The 17,508-nt window shown below is 40.2% G+C and overlaps 1 protein-coding gene and 1 pseudogene across 6 annotated transcripts in view; one reads left to right on the top strand and one right to left on the bottom strand.

Annotated features, from left to right (window-relative positions):
* Positions 1-17,508, top strand: part of PRELID2 (PRELI domain containing 2) — a 65,626-nt gene that overhangs the window by 45,845 nt on the left and 2,273 nt on the right. For all 6 annotated transcript variants that reach the window (XM_045551112.1, XM_045551108.1, XM_045551114.1 and 3 more), the window contains one exon: positions 14,735-14,804. In XM_045551112.1, coding sequence (XP_045407068.1) covers positions 14,735-14,794 — 60 coding nt within the window. In that variant the 3' untranslated portion in view covers positions 14,795-14,804. The remainder of the gene's footprint in view (positions 1-14,734; positions 14,805-17,508) is intronic.
* On the bottom strand, positions 16,785-17,436 carry LOC123638739 (annotated as a pseudogene).

The following is a 17,508-nucleotide window of genomic DNA, read 5'->3' as shown; positions in this document are numbered from 1 at the left end:
AAAAATCCTCTCCTCCTTTCTTCCAATCTCTACCAAGAATTTTTGTCTGACAAGTAGTCTTTAATGCTGCATAAAAATTCATTAGTTTAACTAGGGACCTAAGAACATCAGACAATTCATTTAACAGGTAGATGGTCAAGGGTTGAGGTGGCAATAAAATATTACAAAATAAGAAACATATTTTTATAAATACTAGCTAGGAGAAGGGGTGGTACTCATGTGGTAGGGTTGCTACAATTTCATTTTATAATCCTATACACATGAGTTAAATAAACTACATATTACAGATTTGTAGGTCTTTGAGGTATTGGTGCCCAGTAATAGTTATGTTGGCTTATTTTTAATCCGTGCCTTCTGTAAACACAGACTATTCTGGAAACCTTGGGGAAGACTGGATATAATAATAACAGCAGCTGCAATTTACTGAGTGTTTACCATGAGCCAAGTACTGCACTGTTTTATGAACATTTAGTCCTTCTAATAATCCTCCGAAAGAGAGACTGTAGTTATTTCCACTTTTCCATATTATAAATAAGAAAATAGAGGCACACAAAGGTTAAATTGCTTGTACAAGGTCATCAGCCAAAACGTGGCAGAGCTGGAACATTCAATCCAGGTGATCCAACGTCAGAGCCCACCCTCTTAACTGCTGTTTGACTCCCTGTTGTGGAGGAGAGAATCCTTTCCCCCAAAGAGCTTAGTGAGGAGACAAGACAAATGCATGAACCTGTCTCCATCAGCACTGGGTGTCCGTGTGACCTTGAAGTAGACACTTGGTAGACTATAGAGAAAATGTCCTTGTCTTCGTAACATTTAATGTGATACTTGCTTTCTTAGTGTTCCTCTACTCTCTTACCCAATCGGGTATCTTTGGAGATTTGGGAGCTGTGTTCTCCCAACCAATCTATTAGTTTTCTGAGCCTGTTTCTCACTGTGTTGTGCTAAATTCAAAGACAAAGACAACGAGAAAATAGGAATTTGTGGCTGCCATAAATCTTTATGCGCCTCGTATAAACCTAAGGCAGCACAGAATTGAAAGTTGAAGCAGCTCTGGCCAGGCTGCATTGAAATACCAAAAAGAAAAAAGGAAAAATAGAGGCTGCGTCTGCACATTTTGTGGACTAAGTGCCTTTGAGGTTCAAATCTGTTATGGATCAAAGGTATCATTACTTGTTGTATTGGGCTTGGATTCAGCTAGGCTCTTTGTGTTAAATTAAGGCTTTGAGTTTGACCAGAAAGACCAGGAAAATGTCAGTCAGGCATCTCAGCTCAGGGGTTTAGACAGAATTCTGGGTAGAACTACTTGAGTTGGAAAGGTAATTTCATTTCTTAAGGGTACATCCAGCAGTTAAACTGCATTTGTGTGCTTAAGTCCTGCAGCCTGCTAATGAAATGCTGCTGAGCTCTCTGAGGTGTCCCGCGGTCCCCCTGGAGCCTTCTTCCTCGCTTTGCCTATGGTGATTTTTTATCCTGACTCCTCACTCTAAGGTAGAATTGCATCTCTTCCCGAAGGACCCCTTTTGTAGGGCCCACCGTTTGTGGGACTTGGGCAGCAGGCAGAGACCCACGAGGGTGATGGGGAGAAGGCTGTGGTATCTGCCTGTTGTTAGGGAAAAAGAAGCATTGGGTCTAGTGAATCCAGATTTGTTGGAGCAATATTTCTTTGTCACTCTCAGTTTGTTTTTGAATCCCACTTGCTGCCTGAGATTTGACCCTTTATTCCTTGGCTAGCTTTCTTCCTTAGATTCTATCTAAACTTTTTCTACTTTTCTCTGAATTTCCTTAGCAAAGGAAAATGATGATTTTTTTGAGAATAAAGTAACTCTTCATATTGATTCCCAGTTTAAGTAGAATTTAAAGGATACAGTTAAAAATTTTCTCCATCAGTGGCGTTTTGTTATTTTTAAAAACATGAGCATTTGTTAAAACCTACTGGTTTTCTTATTATTCTCCAAACTTCTTGCTATGTTGGAATAGTTCAAATTAAAAAAAAATATTGCACTCCTTCTAAACAGATTCTTTTATTTAAACAAAATTTAAAAAATACCTTATTTTAAAATGTTTTGAAAGGTACTACCTGTACAAAAATATTTTATATTATATTTCCAGTAGAGCCATTTATGTTCTTTTGTCTCAGCTCCCCTTGAAACCAGCGGAATACCCTGCCCTGACCAGCCATGTGACCTTGGATGAGCCACTTAATTTTCTGTGTCTCATTTTTCTCATCTGCAAAATGAGGATAATATTGGAATCTACTTCATAGAGTATTTCTGAGGAGTAAATGAGTTATATACATAAACACTTAGGATAGGACTTGGCACACAACAAATGATCAGTTGTTATTGTTAACATTATTTAAAAAGCAAAATACAAGGAAGTTAAAAGGCAAAAACTTATTTTTCCCATTATGACACTATAGACAAATGTTTAGTGGTTACGATGAATCTGTCTTTGGAATCAACTCATTGTGGGTTTAAATCATAGTGCCCTCCCTCATAGGGTAAGGACAAACTTAACCTTTCTCTGGGTGAAATGTGAATAATACTATGTAACTTAGGAGTATGAGAATTACAGGAGATAATGTAAAGGAATGCTTAAAATTCCTTGGCACACAATAAATACTTTATAAATGATAATTGTTATCTTTCTGTTATAACCCAAATTGGCATATTTCCTTCTGGTCTTTTGTATGCAGATTTCAAAGACAGTTATAATTACAGTACTAGTAAAATTTCATTTCTTGCTTTTTTCAAATAATATTTTATAACAAATGCCTTTCACAGTAACTACATAAAGTTCAAAGCCATCACTTGAATGACTGCATAATATTTCATTAAATAGTTATATGATACTTTATTTCACCATTTCTTTAGTATTGAGCATTGAGGTTATTTCCAGCTTTGACCATTGTAAATGACACCACATGAAACATCTTTACTTATAAAGCCTTTCATATTTTGTGCCATTGCCTTAGAAAAGATTCCTTGAAGTGCTCTTATCTGCATGTGACTACTTTCATGATTCTTTGAATGTATTCTTTGTCTCTCTCAATGAAAGATAGGCTTCTATATAGAGCACACCACTTTATCCTTAATGCTTAGCACATTGTCAGTGCTTAATAAATATTTATTGAATTAATGAAGAAACAAATATATTACAATACCGTTTTTCAAAAGTGATGACTTATATTTCCATTCTATTATCTTTTAACTGTAGTCTTAAAAGTTGAGGAACTTCTTATCCAACACAGTGTTAATAGGAAAGGTAATAATAGCAGGTAATATTTTTTGAGCACTTTCTATGCTGCAGGCATCATCCTGAGTGTGTTGCATGTATTAACCTCATGCAGTTTGCTGAGCAATTCTCTGTGGGGAATAGTACCATTATCATTGTATAGATGAGGAAGAACAGAGAGGTGAGTTGATTTGCCCAAGATCACACAGGTGGTGAGTGGTAGAATCCAGATTCAAACTGGGCGGTCAGACACTTCGTCTGAGCATTTACTGATTAGGTTACATGACTGTAAAATACTGAAAATTCCCCCTCATTTACTTTCCCAGCAGCTTACTGTTTACTTAAGCCAAGGCAACAAATTATTTCCTAGACAACCTGAATCTGTTGGCTAAATTCCAAACAAGGTGTGAATCAGAGCTGTCCCTCAGTCTTAAGGATTTTGCATCAGGCTCCAAATGAGAGCCAGAATTGCTTGCAGCACTTGGGTTTTAAAAGGAATCCCAGCCTTGCAGTTCACTGAATGAAGCGTATATATGGATGTATTTTTTATATGCCTTAGGTTTTTTATTGAAGGGAAGATTTCTTTTTTGGATTGTTTAACATTAAAGACAGCTGATAAATGTAGAACATGGAGTTATTAATCCACATAGGAGTATCTAGAACAAACAATACAAAGACTATGATCTTAGGGATTAACCAACAACGTTCCCATTTAGTTGGCAACTGAAATAGTAGAATGTCTTTTTGAAAGTATCAGCCATGTTACTATGTGTATTTCTTCAGTCTCTTCTTTCTCCTTACCAGTTTACGATGGGGTTTGGAAGTTTTAAAGAACATTTGTATCCACAGTAGTCCCCCCTTATCCACAGGGGATATGTTCCAAGACCCCCCAGTGGATGCCTGAAACCACAGATAGTTTTGAACTCTGTATATATTATACTATGTACGAATTTCCTTTTCCTTCTTCACAGTTTCATGGATACAAGATTAATTCTTCCTGTAGATCTTAGCAACCTAGCATATGATTTTTTTTCCTTCTTGAGAACTTTTCACTTACAGCTTCTCTTTGGCATATAGGAATTACTGGCATCACTACTTTTGCACTTTGGGGCCATTATGAAGTAATATAAGGGTTATTTGAACACAAGCACTGTGATACCGTGATAATCCCTCAACAGTTGGTCTGATAACCCAGACAGCTCCTAAGCGACTAACAGACAGGTAGTGTCTCAGCGTGGATACGCTGGACAAAGGGATGATTCACATTCCCAGATGGCAGATTTCATCACACTACTCAAAATGCTGTGCAATTTAAAACTTCTGAATTGTTTATTTCTGGAATTTTCTATTAAATATTTTTGCACGTCAGTTGACTATGGGTAACTGAAACCCCAGAAAGCAAAACCACAGGTAAGGGGGGGGGGGTGCTACTTATAAGTACTACAAGGCATTTTTCCTTTGCAGATAGTTGACTTAAAAACATCAGAGGCTGGGTGCAGTGACTCACGCCTGTAATCCTAGCACTTTAGGAGGCCAAGGCAGGAGGATCGCTTGAGGCCAGGAGTTCAAGACCAGCCTGAGCAACATAGTGAGACCCTGTCTCTACAAAACATTAAAACAGTAGCTGGGTATGGTGGTGCATGCCCATAGTTCCAGCTATGTGGGAAACTGAGGCAGGTGGATTCTTGAGCCCAGGAGTTTGAGGTTACAGTGAGCTATGCACTCTAGCCCAGACAACAGAGTCAAAAACAAAAACCAAAATCAACAAAAAGATGATTTATCTTTAGCCTATCTGTATATAGAGATTTTATTTTTTAATCATTTAGTAGCTTTCCTATATATAGTTTTTGTTCTGATTTCTCTTCTTAATTTGTAATGTTAAATGCGTGGAATTAAAAAGCAAGTGTCACTTATTAAATTTGCCATGGACTTTTTGTTCTGCCACTCCATAGCTAATGCAAAGGATGAGGAGTGAAGGCAAGCCATCATATTTATGTTGCTGTTGTTAATTACAGCGCTCCATCTGTAAGGCATGACTCTGTACTTCATTCACCCACTGTGGGTTTTGGCCCCAAGAAATAATGACCATGTTCAGTACTGAAAGGCTTTTAGTAGGAAGTGAAGTGCTCTCCAGGTTGGCATTAGACAGTTGACCAAAGAATTCTAATTGGCAGATATTATATCGAAACAATGCTTCTTATGGATGTATTTTTCCTCTAACTTTCCCAGAGTACATGAAGGAGCTTCACTTATATCAACAGGAGAAAAAAATGCATTTGGAGATGTGGTGAAGTGCTTTTTTTTCTTAAGTTAATTTCAAGAACTATTATACATGTGTTTTGATCGCACCCTGCCTCTTCTAAATTTATAAAATTAAAACCACCCAGATATAGATGGAAACGACTTCTGTATGGCAGGAAGGATTATGCCTAAAGTAATGTGTCCTTTTTTGGTAATTTGAGAAGGGAACCCTATAGACACACCTTTTCAAGGAGGTGGTATACTGAGGGCTCAGTTACAAAAATCTGGGTGTGAATGTGGATTCTGCTACTTACTAACTGGGTGCCTTTGGTTAGTTACGTTTCTTAATCTAGCTGGGTTTCACTGTGTTCAGGTGACTGACTTGTAGGTTAGGTGTGAGGGTTAAAAGAGACAAGGCATATAAGGGTGCTCAGCACAGCTGAGTAGAGGTCTTTGAGATGATGTAGGTAAAGCCCTGGCATGTAGTAAGCCCACAATAACTTATTAGCCTCCATATTGTTGAGATTTGGTGAGGTGTTTTTTTTTTTGTCTGAAATATAGCTTTGGAAACTTCTATTTTGTTCAAAGGAAATACCTGATTCGAAGACACAATAGATTGGCCCAGCATGTAGAGAAGATCATTGATTTATAGAATTGCATGAATCTGGGGGAAGGAGAAGGGTGGAGATAAAACACGAAAGGGGAATTATCTGGGCATCTGTTGGATTTATTTATTATCTGGGCATCAGTTGGATTTATTTATTCTGTTGGAGACAATTTGTTGATAAAATGTACAAGCATGCTGCTCACCATTTTACCTCTCAGAATAGGTAAGAAATGAGGAAATTATGACCGAGCTTAAGTCTGATGAATAGTGAAAAAATAGCTGATAAAGGGGGAAGTGATGGAAACTGTGTTGTTTTTCAGTTGGGCACAGTTAAGAGTGTAGGAGTCGGTACTGGAACCCTCTGGTGCCAGGCACTGAAGCACTCCTGCTTCAGTGGAAGGAAGAGTTGTCCTATAATTGGGACTAACACAGATGAAATAAGGAGTAGTAAGTGTCTCATGAATGGAGGTTTTTAAGCAGATAATAGATGATGAGCTGTCAGAAATGTCATGGATGGAGTGTGGCACTAGGGGAGAGGCTGGCCTTGATTAGTGGAGACAGCAACACATATTTTGCATGAAATCTAAGTCAGGAAAAATAAAATTATATACTCGTCACATTTTAAACAATTCAAAATGAAAATAGACTAATTCAACCACATTCGAGGGTGCGGGGAGTAACTTTATAAAATAGAAAAACACCAATGACTTAAATGTTCCGGTCAGGTCAGGGTTTATTGAAAATTGGCAATATGGAAATGATTTTATAATCAGCCTTTCGTTCTGATATTTGATCACAGGACATCTCTCTAAATCAGATGGGCCACTCTCAGTTCTTGACTGACATTTCCTATCTGGACTAGATACTGTAAGGACCTTGCCAGTTTTTAGATTTTATTACTCTAGGTTCTATTCTTTTCCATTAAAAATTGTCAGAATTAAATATTCTCCTTAAGGAGAGAGAAAACTTTATAATGTGAAGGGAAGACATCTGAATTACTGTATCAGTTTAATGTTCTGCAGTTACACCTAAAGATTTTGGGTTACTTATAAAAATAAAAATGAATCTTACTCAAGAGTTTATTAGCTACTATGGGAAAATTATATTGAAGCCATACATTCTATCCGGCTATTCCTAATTGAAAAGCATTGTATTTAAAATAATTTGTAGATTTTATTAGATATTGATTCATATATTAAGATTCATGCCATTTTTGTTTGAGAGCAGGACTAAAATATCTGATTTATTTATCAGGCTTTTTAAACGTAGTAGGGAAGGGAAGAAAAGCTCTTGCTGTGTACCTATGATGGTTTGAAGGTGTCCTCCAAAGAGCATGTGTTGGGAACTTAATCCCCAATGCAACAGTGTCGCGAGGTGGGGCCCAATGAGAAGTGTTTAGGGCAGGAGGGCTGCAGCCCCATGAATGGATTAATGCTGATTAGGAAAGGGCTTGAGGCTGCAAGTTGGATCCCTTGCTCCCTTGAGCACCCTCTGTGTGATGCCTGCCACCATGTTATACATTGGACAGTGTCAGATTAAAAGATGCTTTACTGTGATAAAAGGTCTCTTCCTGGAAAAGTTCACAGTGTTTCTCTTACCTTTTGATGAGAAAACTGAATGCAGGTCCCTCCCTCCCTCCCTGCCTCCCGTATCTTTCCCACCCCCATGCCTTTTCTTAAGCCTCCCTCTGCTTGGTCTTTCCCTTCAGCTCTATGTCCCACTCATGACCAGACTTTGAGTCTTACTCAAGTCCCTCCTCTTCCAGTGGCTTCTGCAAGTCCTCCCTTCTAGCAACGTTAGTCTCTACTTCCTTTCTTCCATTAAACAGTCACTTAACAACGGGATTATCTTCTGAGAAATGTGTCCTTAGGTGATTTTGTCATTGTGCAAACCTCATAGAGTGCACTTACACAAACCTGGATGGTACAGCCTACCACACACCTAGGATACATGGTATAGTCTGTTGATCCTAGGCTACAACCCTGTACAGCTGATCCCCAACCCCGGGCTGTGGACTGGCACCCGGCAGCACAGCAGGAGGCCCGCGGCAGGCGAGCTAGCGAAGCCCCAGCTGCACCCCAGCCACTCCCCATCACTCGCATCACTGCCCCAGCCCCGCCCTCCGTCAGCTCAGCTGTGGCATCAGACTGTCACAGGAGCGCGAACCCACTGCAAACTGCGCCTGTGAGGGATCCACGTTGCACTCTCCCTCTGAGAATCCAACTCCTGATGATCTGAGGTGGAACTGGGATGGCAACGCCCCTCCCCCCCCAATCCCTCACCCTACCCTGTCCGTGGAAAAACTGTCTTCCATGAAACCGGTCCCTGGTGACAAAAAGTTTGGATGCTGCTGCTGTACAGCGTATTACTGTCCTGAATCCTGTAGGTAATTGTAGCACCTAAGTATTGATAGAGATAAGTATTTGTGTATCTAAACATAGAAAAGGTACAGTAAAAGTACTGTATAAAAGATAAAAAATGGTGCACCTGTGTACCTGCATAGAGCATGTACCATGCATGGAGCTGGCAGGGCTGGACGTTGCTCTGGGTGAGTCAGTGAGTGAGTGGAGAGTGAAGGTCTAGGACTTCACACTACTGTGGACTTTATAAACACTGTCCATTTAGGCGACACTAAGTTTATTTTAAAATATTTTCCTTTCTTCAATAATAAATTGACCTTAGCTTACCGTAACTTTTTTACTTTATAAACTTTAAAATATTTTTTTTTAGCTTTTTGAGTCTTTTCTAATAACACTTAGCTTAAAACGCACACACACATATAATCGTACAGAAATATTTTCTTTCTTTATATCCTTATTCTATAAGCTTTTTTTCTATATTTAGAATTTTTTATTTTCACTTTGTAAACTTTTTGTTGAAAGCTAAGACCCAGACACATTAGCCTGGGCCTGCACAGGGTCCGGATCATCAGTATCACTGTCTCCCACCTCCACATCTTGTCCCACTGGAAGGTCTTCAGGGAGGGAAACATGCGGAGCTGTCGTCTCCCGTGACAACAATGCCTTCTTCTGCATGCCTCCTGAGGGACCTGCCTGAGGCTGTTTTACAGTTAACTTTTTTTCTTCATAGGTAGAAAAAGTATACTCTAAAATAACAATAAGAAGGATAGTATCGTAAATACGTAAGCCAGCAATGTAGTCATTTATCATCATCATCAGGCATTATGTGCTGTACATAATTGTGGGTGCTGGGCTTTTATACGACGGGCAGTGGAGCAGGTTTGTTGACACCAGCGTGACCACAAACATGTTAGTGACGTGTGGCACTACGACGTTATGGTGGCTTCACCATCACTAGGTGATAGGCACGTTGCAGCTCCGCTATAATCTTATGGGAACATCGTTTTATGTGGGTTCTGTTGTTGACCAAAATGTCATTAGGTGGTGCGTGGCTATACTTTTATTCTTTAAAAAGTCGTAGCACTTCTCAGAGGCTGTCCTGCCTTTCATTGCTTTTCATTCCTGTTTCCTCTGAAGAGACCGATGACCCTTTGAGTAGAGGCTTCACGTCTTAATCTGCATCCCTGGTCCCCACAGCTTCCGGGCAGTCCCTCACACACAGTGGGCGCTGATCCTGTTTATCGTATTTGCTCCAAAGCCATGACCCATAAGAAAACATTTCCAGCGGGGTCTTTTATACCAACCTTTTATCGCTGTGATAATTAAGCGAGCAATTCTCTTTTGTTAAGAGCTCTCCATAGAGGTGCCTTTTGAGAACTGCTTTGGAATATTTTAATTTTTGTAAGGTCTAATATTACTCTCTTTAGAGCCTCCTAGGTAACTCAGAGCTTCTCAGGGAAACATCAGTTTGATAATAACACAAATATACTGTCTGGATTTAGCTACCTTTAGTCCTAACTTATTTCTTTTCTTTTTTTTTTTTGAGACAGAGTCTCACTCTGTTGCCTGGGCTAGCACAGCAACCTCAAACTCCTGGGCTCAAGCGATCCTACTGCTTCAGCCTCCCTAGTAGCTGGGATGACAGGCATGCGCCACCATGCCCGGCTAATTTTTTCTATGTATATTTTAGTTGGCCACATAATTTCTTTCTATTTTTAGTAGAGACGGGGTCTCGCTCTTGCTCAGGCTGGTCTCGAACTCCTGACCTCGAGCCATCCACCCGCCTTGGCCTCCCAGAGTGCTGGGATTACGGGCGTGAGCCACCGCGCCCGGCCCTAACTTATTTCTGCTCCTCTAAGACAAGTTTTGCGTTTTCATTAATAATCAGCTATTTCTCAGAGACTCTTAGAGTGGGGAATTTGTGAGATGTTTTGAATCTCAAAGACTCTGAGACTCCTTTGTGGGGCTGCATCTGGCCAGCACAGCTCTGGTATTAGGGAAATGAGACTGCCAGGTAGCTCACTTATCTGTACGTTGGCACATACAGAAAGATAGCTTAGCAAGAGAGAAAAAAAAAATCTCAGAGGGAAAAGAAATAATAAAATCAAGCTGGTTTATGGTTTGTCAGTCCGAGATGCTTTTAAGCCGTATCTATAAAGGTGCATCCACTTAATGTTTGTTCTGCATTTCAGGCATCATTGTGTGATAAGTGGTGTCAATTTAGCCTCTTTAAGCCTGATCTCCTGTGGGTTGAGATTTAAGTGTTGGAACTTTATTTGAAAGGACTCCATCGATTGGACTTTGATTTGATCCTTCCATACCAAAGACAGGAACTAAATAATGACTTGGACTCCCTGTTAGTTTTTATTTATTTATTTATTTATTTATTTATTTATTTTTATTCACTTTATAGGCCTCTCTCCCTCCCCCATTCTCTACCTTCTATTTATTTCTAACTGTTCTGCCTAAAAAGGCTAAAGTGATATGAGAGGGGGGGGGAAAAAAGAGAAAGAAAAATCAGCTGTCACCTTGTGAACATAATTGATTCTATAAATAATGTCTTTCAATCCCCAAGGCAAACCTCAGAGTCTTCACTTATGTCAATTCATGTTCAACTCAGTAAGTGGTGCTGGTCTTCATTTAGATGGATGGGAGAGTTCATAGGCTCTCACTTCCTAGGGAAGGAGTGTGCTTTTCTTGTTTTAAAGTCATACCATTTTTATGGACCTACTCTGCAAAAAGAAACTTGAAAGGGAATTAATGTGGTGGTTTTTATTCTTCCTTAAAATAGGAGGACGATTTAATTATTTCCCAGGAGTTTGTTGAAACAAAAAATTGAAACACGGGAATGAAAACTCCTTGGAATCTGCTAGACTGTAAGCTCCATGAGGGCAGGGACTTTGTCTTGTTTGTTCAGCCCTTTGTCTCCAGAGCACATAGTAGGTGCATAATAAATATTTAACTGGATCTATTGTTGAATGAGTAGAACAGACATGAACATAATCCAGGTCTTACATTAATTCAGTTAAATTTCATTCCACTGGTTGTTTCATCTCTTGCGCCTGCCTCTTTTTTCCCCAGTTCTTTAAAAGGAGAGCTGTAAGAGTACAGTATATCTGCAGAAATGATTGAGGAGAACCTATTTTATCAATTGCTAGACTGTCAGAGTTGCAGGTGGTGTAAAGCTGCTATTTACAAATTCTAGTAAGTAAACTAGTCATGCTTCACAATCATATGAGATATGTTATCAACGTAAAGATTCTAGGTCTCAGCCCTGGAATTTCTGATGGAGTCAGTGGTAGGGCTTGGGAATAGTATAGAAAGCGCTGATCCAGTCTCCTTGCAGGCTCCTGCTCCCTGTAGTCTAAGTTACTTTTTGGTAAAAGTGATCAGCCTAAGGCACCCAGCAGAACGATGGGTGGAGCTGGGACTAGAACCCAGGTCTCCTGGCTCTGATAACGGTGCTCCTGGTCCCACAGAGGTTTAGCCAGCACTCCCTGCTACTTAGCTTTCTTTAATACAGGGACAGTATTTGTGGTGATCGCCAGGAAGAATCTGGAGAACCTTCTGAATCCTTAAGGAAACAATAATTTTGTTTTAACTACTTGATATTAAGTATATTTTATTGTATTCTCTAACGATGTCTTTGATCACTCTCTGTCTCCATCCCTCGGATGGAAGATAAACCCCAAGTAGGAAGTCCCTGCCTTTCTCCTTGTCAACCCAAACAGAGAGAAGCTCTCTGAAAGGAAATCATATTTATTTGGGAACAGGCATTATGGTGGAATACAAGTGCCGTAATAAACTATGTGCATAGTTTATTCAGGGGGGTAAAGAAAGACAAAGATTTGTAAAGGAAAAATGAGGATTACATAGTTGTTTTGAGATGATTATCCTTGGCTATAAGGATCAATAACAACCAGTCCAAGGTTGGACAGGCTGCAGATGTCCTTGTACAAGTATTTTTTGTGTATAGTTGCAATGGCCTTTGTGCAAATTTGTGGTTTTTGTAAGAGTCTTTTGTGATAGTTTTTGTTATCAAGCATACAAGCATGAAAACCCTCTCTTTGTGCGCTTCCCTGGCTCTGTTGATCAGGAACTTTTTTTTTTCTTTTTTTTTTGGTTTAACACAAGTGACTCCATTTTGATTCTGACAACTTTCACACCTTGTAGGCCCATTTAGCAATTCCCAGCCCTGCCTGATCGTAAGAGAATCACACGAGTGCTTGTTAAAGGTATGGAACTGTGGGGCCTGCTTGAGTCCTGTGAAATCAGAATCTTCCTGGGAGGGGTCTGAGGACCTATATTTTAAGTCATCATTGTTCTCTCCAAACTACTTTTCAGTTTCTGAGAATAGCAGGTCCCTTTCCCCTGGCCCCAGCTTTGACATCCTTAAAACCCTAGTTTATAATTACATTATAACTCTGTCTTCCCATCTGAAGGATTATCTTCTGGTCTGCAGAACCTGTCCTTAAGGAGGAAAGGCATTTCTGCTTTCTTCTTTCCGCTAGGGTGGGATTTTACTGGGCATGGTGTGTGCGTAGACAGGTTGGTATGGAAAGTAGTGGGGTGAGCAGTGCGAGAAGGTAACAGGTGACTGTGAAATGGAACAGAGTGCCTGTGCTCTTGCCCTGGCGTTAGTACTTCAATAGCTGTATGTTTGGGGCAAATTACTTAAACCTCTTTTAGTTTCTGTTTCCTCATCAGTAAAATGGGAGCAAGAATAGTACTCGTTCGGAAGTTTTGTGTATATTAAACAAGATGTCCTAGGTTGGCTTTGGGGACGCAAACTCAGAGACAGAGATTTGCATGCAGAGGATATTGGAGAGGGCTCCCAGCAACAGCTCTCATGACAGGCTGTGGGAAGCAGGATTAGGAGAAAGTGACGTTGAACTATGACGCAGTTGCATGCAGTAAAGGTCTTAGCTGATCCCACGGGGAGCTGTGGAGGTGTCCCCAACAGAGGCAAGGGGCCAAGTCTTTATACCCCTATATGCACTGGATCTGGGCTGCCCCTGGAAATGGGACATGACCTCAGGTAAGGCAGCTCTTTTTGGCTGAGTGTGGCTGTGTGTCAGCTGCAGCCTATAGTCCTGGTATGGGGAAGGAGTCCTGGAGTCCTGGAGGGGATCTCAGTGGGGAACCACACCACCCACTACCCAGGGTAATGCACCTAAGTAAAGCTAGCACATCTGTAAGTGTTCAATGAATGTTAACTATTGTCATTATCATTCCAGCTCTGGCAAGGCCACTTAGTAGCTGGGCCCCTTTTAAGAAGTTACTTAACTTCTCTTGGGCTGTTTTCTTGTGGTTAAAATGGAGATCCTACAAACATACGAAAAAATACTCAACCTCTCTAATCATCAGGAAAATGCAAATCAAAACCACAATATCACTTAACTCCAGTGAGAATGGCTTATATCAAAAGGTCCCAAAACAATAAATGTTGGCGTGGATGCAGAGAGATAGGAACACTCATATACTGCTGATGGGACTGCAAACTGGTACAACCTCTATGGAAAATAATATGGAGATACCTCAAAGAGCTAAAAGTAGAACTACCATTTGATCCAGCAATCTTATTACTGGGCATCTACCCAAAAGAAAAAAAGACATTCTATAAAAAAGACATCTGCACTCGCATGTTTATAGCAGCACAGTTCACAAGTGCAAAGATGTGGAAACAACCCAAGTGCCCATCAGTACAAGAGTGGATTAATACAATGTGGCATATGTATACCATGTTCTACTCAGCCACAAGAAACAATGGTGATCTAGCACCTCTTGTGTTATCCTGGATAGAGCTGGAGCCCATTCTACTAAGTGAAGTATCCCAAGAATGGAAAAACAAGCACCACGTGTACTCACCATCAAATTGATATTATCGGGCAGGCGGGAGAGGGAGGAGGGGAAGGATATATTTACACCTAATGGGTGCGGTGCACACCGTCTGGGGGATGGACACACTTGAAGCTCTGACTCAGGTGGGCCAAAGGCAATATATGTAACCTAAACATTTGTACCCCCATAATATGCTGAAATAAAAAAAAATTAAAAGAAAATGGAGATCCTAAACTCTGCTCTGCCTACCTTCTTGAGCACATGTGGAGATTATGTATGTGAAATTGCTGAGTAGAAAATTATAAAAATGTGAGGTATGACTGTACACCTACTTTTCTGAAATGAATATATGGCCATGACCTGGATTCCTTGCAGGGAAAAGGTTTTGATAAATGTAAAAGTGCTTGTCTGTGAAATATGGCATTTTGATTTTTCTTTCTTCTCGTTATAGGGAATTAGAATCATGGAGATGCTGCTAAAGGAACAGTGTGGTGCCCCCTTAGCTGAATAAAGAGCCATCAGTGAGTACCACGAGCGGAGTCAGAATTATTTACTCAAGCCGTGTTTTCATGCTTATAAGCCTGGTGCTCTGCATTAGCCTCCTTGGGCTATTCACGCTGTACATTTCCGAGTTATAGGCAGAGAATGCCATTTCGCAGGTGTTTTATCTCTTCAGTACCTTTATTTACTTGGTTCTTTCATTTTCAGAGCAGTTTTGTATTACGTGCTGGGTTACAACTGCATTCAAATTGTTAAAACAGCTCAGCACAATCTGTCATGATTGGGGCCCTCGAGGTGGCATAGATTTGTAAAGACTGCAGCTCAGATTAACCGAAGCTTAATGTGGTTGTTCTGAGAACAGTCAAAAGAGGGATTTAAAACTATAATTGGAGCAGGAAGGAAAACAAAAAAGGGACATGTTGATTGGCCAGTGAAACAAATATATCTTATTAGTTATATATACTTCCACTGATTGGGGGTGACTGCCTACAATACTATTGAAGATTCTGAGGCCTTGAGAATAATTCTTAGGCTCTGGGTAGGAGTGACTTGATTGATTAGCAATGTCTGCCTTGGGCACAGGATGGAAACATGACAGTGATTGGGCTGAAGCATGTGCCACCTCTAGTTCAGGGCAAATGGTGTAGGGTTAGCATGTACCAGGGGACTTCAGAACTTACCCCCTCCCCTCCAATTTCTATTGTTTGCATCAAAGAGAATGGTCTTTATAGCAGAGAGGGCAGGAGAAAGTTATTTAAGAGAGAATCAAAGCCCCAAATAAATATGATGGTTTTACATCTTACAATATTTATAGGACTTAGGTTTTTAACATCTGAGAGGGGACCTGAGTCCTATAGATATTATAAAGCAAATATTACTTGGATAATTTAGAATTAGCTCAGATTTTCTTATGTAAGCTCAAAAGCATACTACACGTGGTTTTGTGTAAGCACCCTGGTATTCTAATTGTGATGTATAATAAAGTTTGAGTGTAATTAACCAAGGAAGCAGCAAAAGGAACATTCATGTGCAAGTACCTAGCATTCCAAGCATGCTGGCCACGCCTGCGAATGAACATCAGTTGAAGAATTGTAAAGCGTTCTGCTTGTTTGCAGGTTGGACTCCATTCTGATTAATAATAAGCCTCTGTATACCTAACACATATTAATAGATTTCGTTATTGCTGGAAAGGCTAAACAAGACAATTTCATTTAGCATAGGCACAGCACATGGCAGGTGCTCATAAAATGTTGAATCTAAATATGGTTTACTCCTACATCCACCCTGTTCTTTAAAAAATTGTAGAGAAGAACTTGGCCGCATCTCCCTGCTTTTCTAAGCTGGCACATTTGTGAGGCTCACTAAGCACCTCTTGTGCTTGTGCACTTGGGCACAGATCCCATTTCATCCTGGGGGTTGGATCTCCAAGTTGATTGAGGGAATGAGGGGCCTCCACTTCCATGAGAAAGGTATGTTCCTATTGGTTTTCAAACTTCAGTAAGCATCAGAGTCATCTAGAGGATTTTTTAAACACAGATTGGTGGGTCCCACTGGCAGAGTTCTGGTTCAGTAGGTCTGAGGTTGGGCCTGAGCATTTGTGTTTCTAACAAATTTCCAGGTATGGTCCTGGGACTGCATGTTGGAAATAACAACTTTAAATGAGCTCACACCTCTGGCTGGAGACAGATTAAATGCTAGGGCACTGAGCAAGCTAATAGCTAGGGTCTTGAAATTGTTGCCATGTATTCAGTCAGCTTTAGATTAATCGGAGGAATGATATCTTTGTGTGTCTTTTCCCTGATTTTAGCATCTTGTTTACCTTTTTTCTCCTGCTCGAATGGTGACAGGCTCCACCTTGGAACAAACACAACTGAAAGGAGAGGGAATGACATTCACATGAACTTGTATTTTAAATCAATTTGGATTTTCTTTTTAATATGTGCAGATGGCACATGGTGCTGATTTTATTGGCAGATAATACTCCAACTGAAGTTTACAAGTTATACCTTTGCCACAGCCTTGGTTAAATCTTGAACTAGTACAGAATTCACCTGTGCTAGAGTGCTGATCTTAGCATGCTCAGACGTGGCATACTTGTTCTTGATGGTCATGTGCTTTGTAAATCCTTAATTTACCATGACTATATTCTTAGCCAGGTGCTCCATAACAGTAAGAGGGGATTCTTCTGTGTAGTACAGGTAATGCTGTAGAGTTGGTGTCCATTCACCATTTTCCAGAATCTTCAATGCTAAGCAAAAACTCCTGCTGCAATTTGAGAAGGAAGAAAGTGCACCATATTGTAGTTCAACATAGTTAGTTCCATGAGTTATTTGGCCAAAGTATGTTGCTCAATATCAATCTTTCCAATCTTAGATGCTCTCCAAAGGAAGTGCAAGGGTAGAGGCCAAACCACATCAAAGTTTTAAATCTCTTAGAATCTTTATTTTCATCTGTCTGATTTGGTGCTTAAGTGCAGGTGTTGTCTGTCACAAAAGCAAAGTCACCAATTTTGGGAGGGTACGCTTTTTCATATTTGCTTGCGATAAATATGGCAGTGACACCAGCTGGCTGTAGCATCTTCCTGGGCACACCGTTATTCTGCATGAACTGATCAGTAATGGAAACAGTCATGTACATGGTCTCCTGCAGTAAATCAGTTTGGATTTAAAGTGTTGCTAGTGAAGATGAGTGAATTAAACAAGTTTACAGCATTACCTATCGTCT

Source organism: Lemur catta, chromosome 5 (genome assembly GCF_020740605.2).
Source record: "Lemur catta isolate mLemCat1 chromosome 5, mLemCat1.pri, whole genome shotgun sequence".
NCBI classification, from domain to species: domain Eukaryota; kingdom Metazoa; phylum Chordata; class Mammalia; order Primates; family Lemuridae; genus Lemur; species Lemur catta.
Note: the sequence above shows the minus strand (reverse complement) of the source record. Positions and strands in the feature narration are given on the sequence as shown.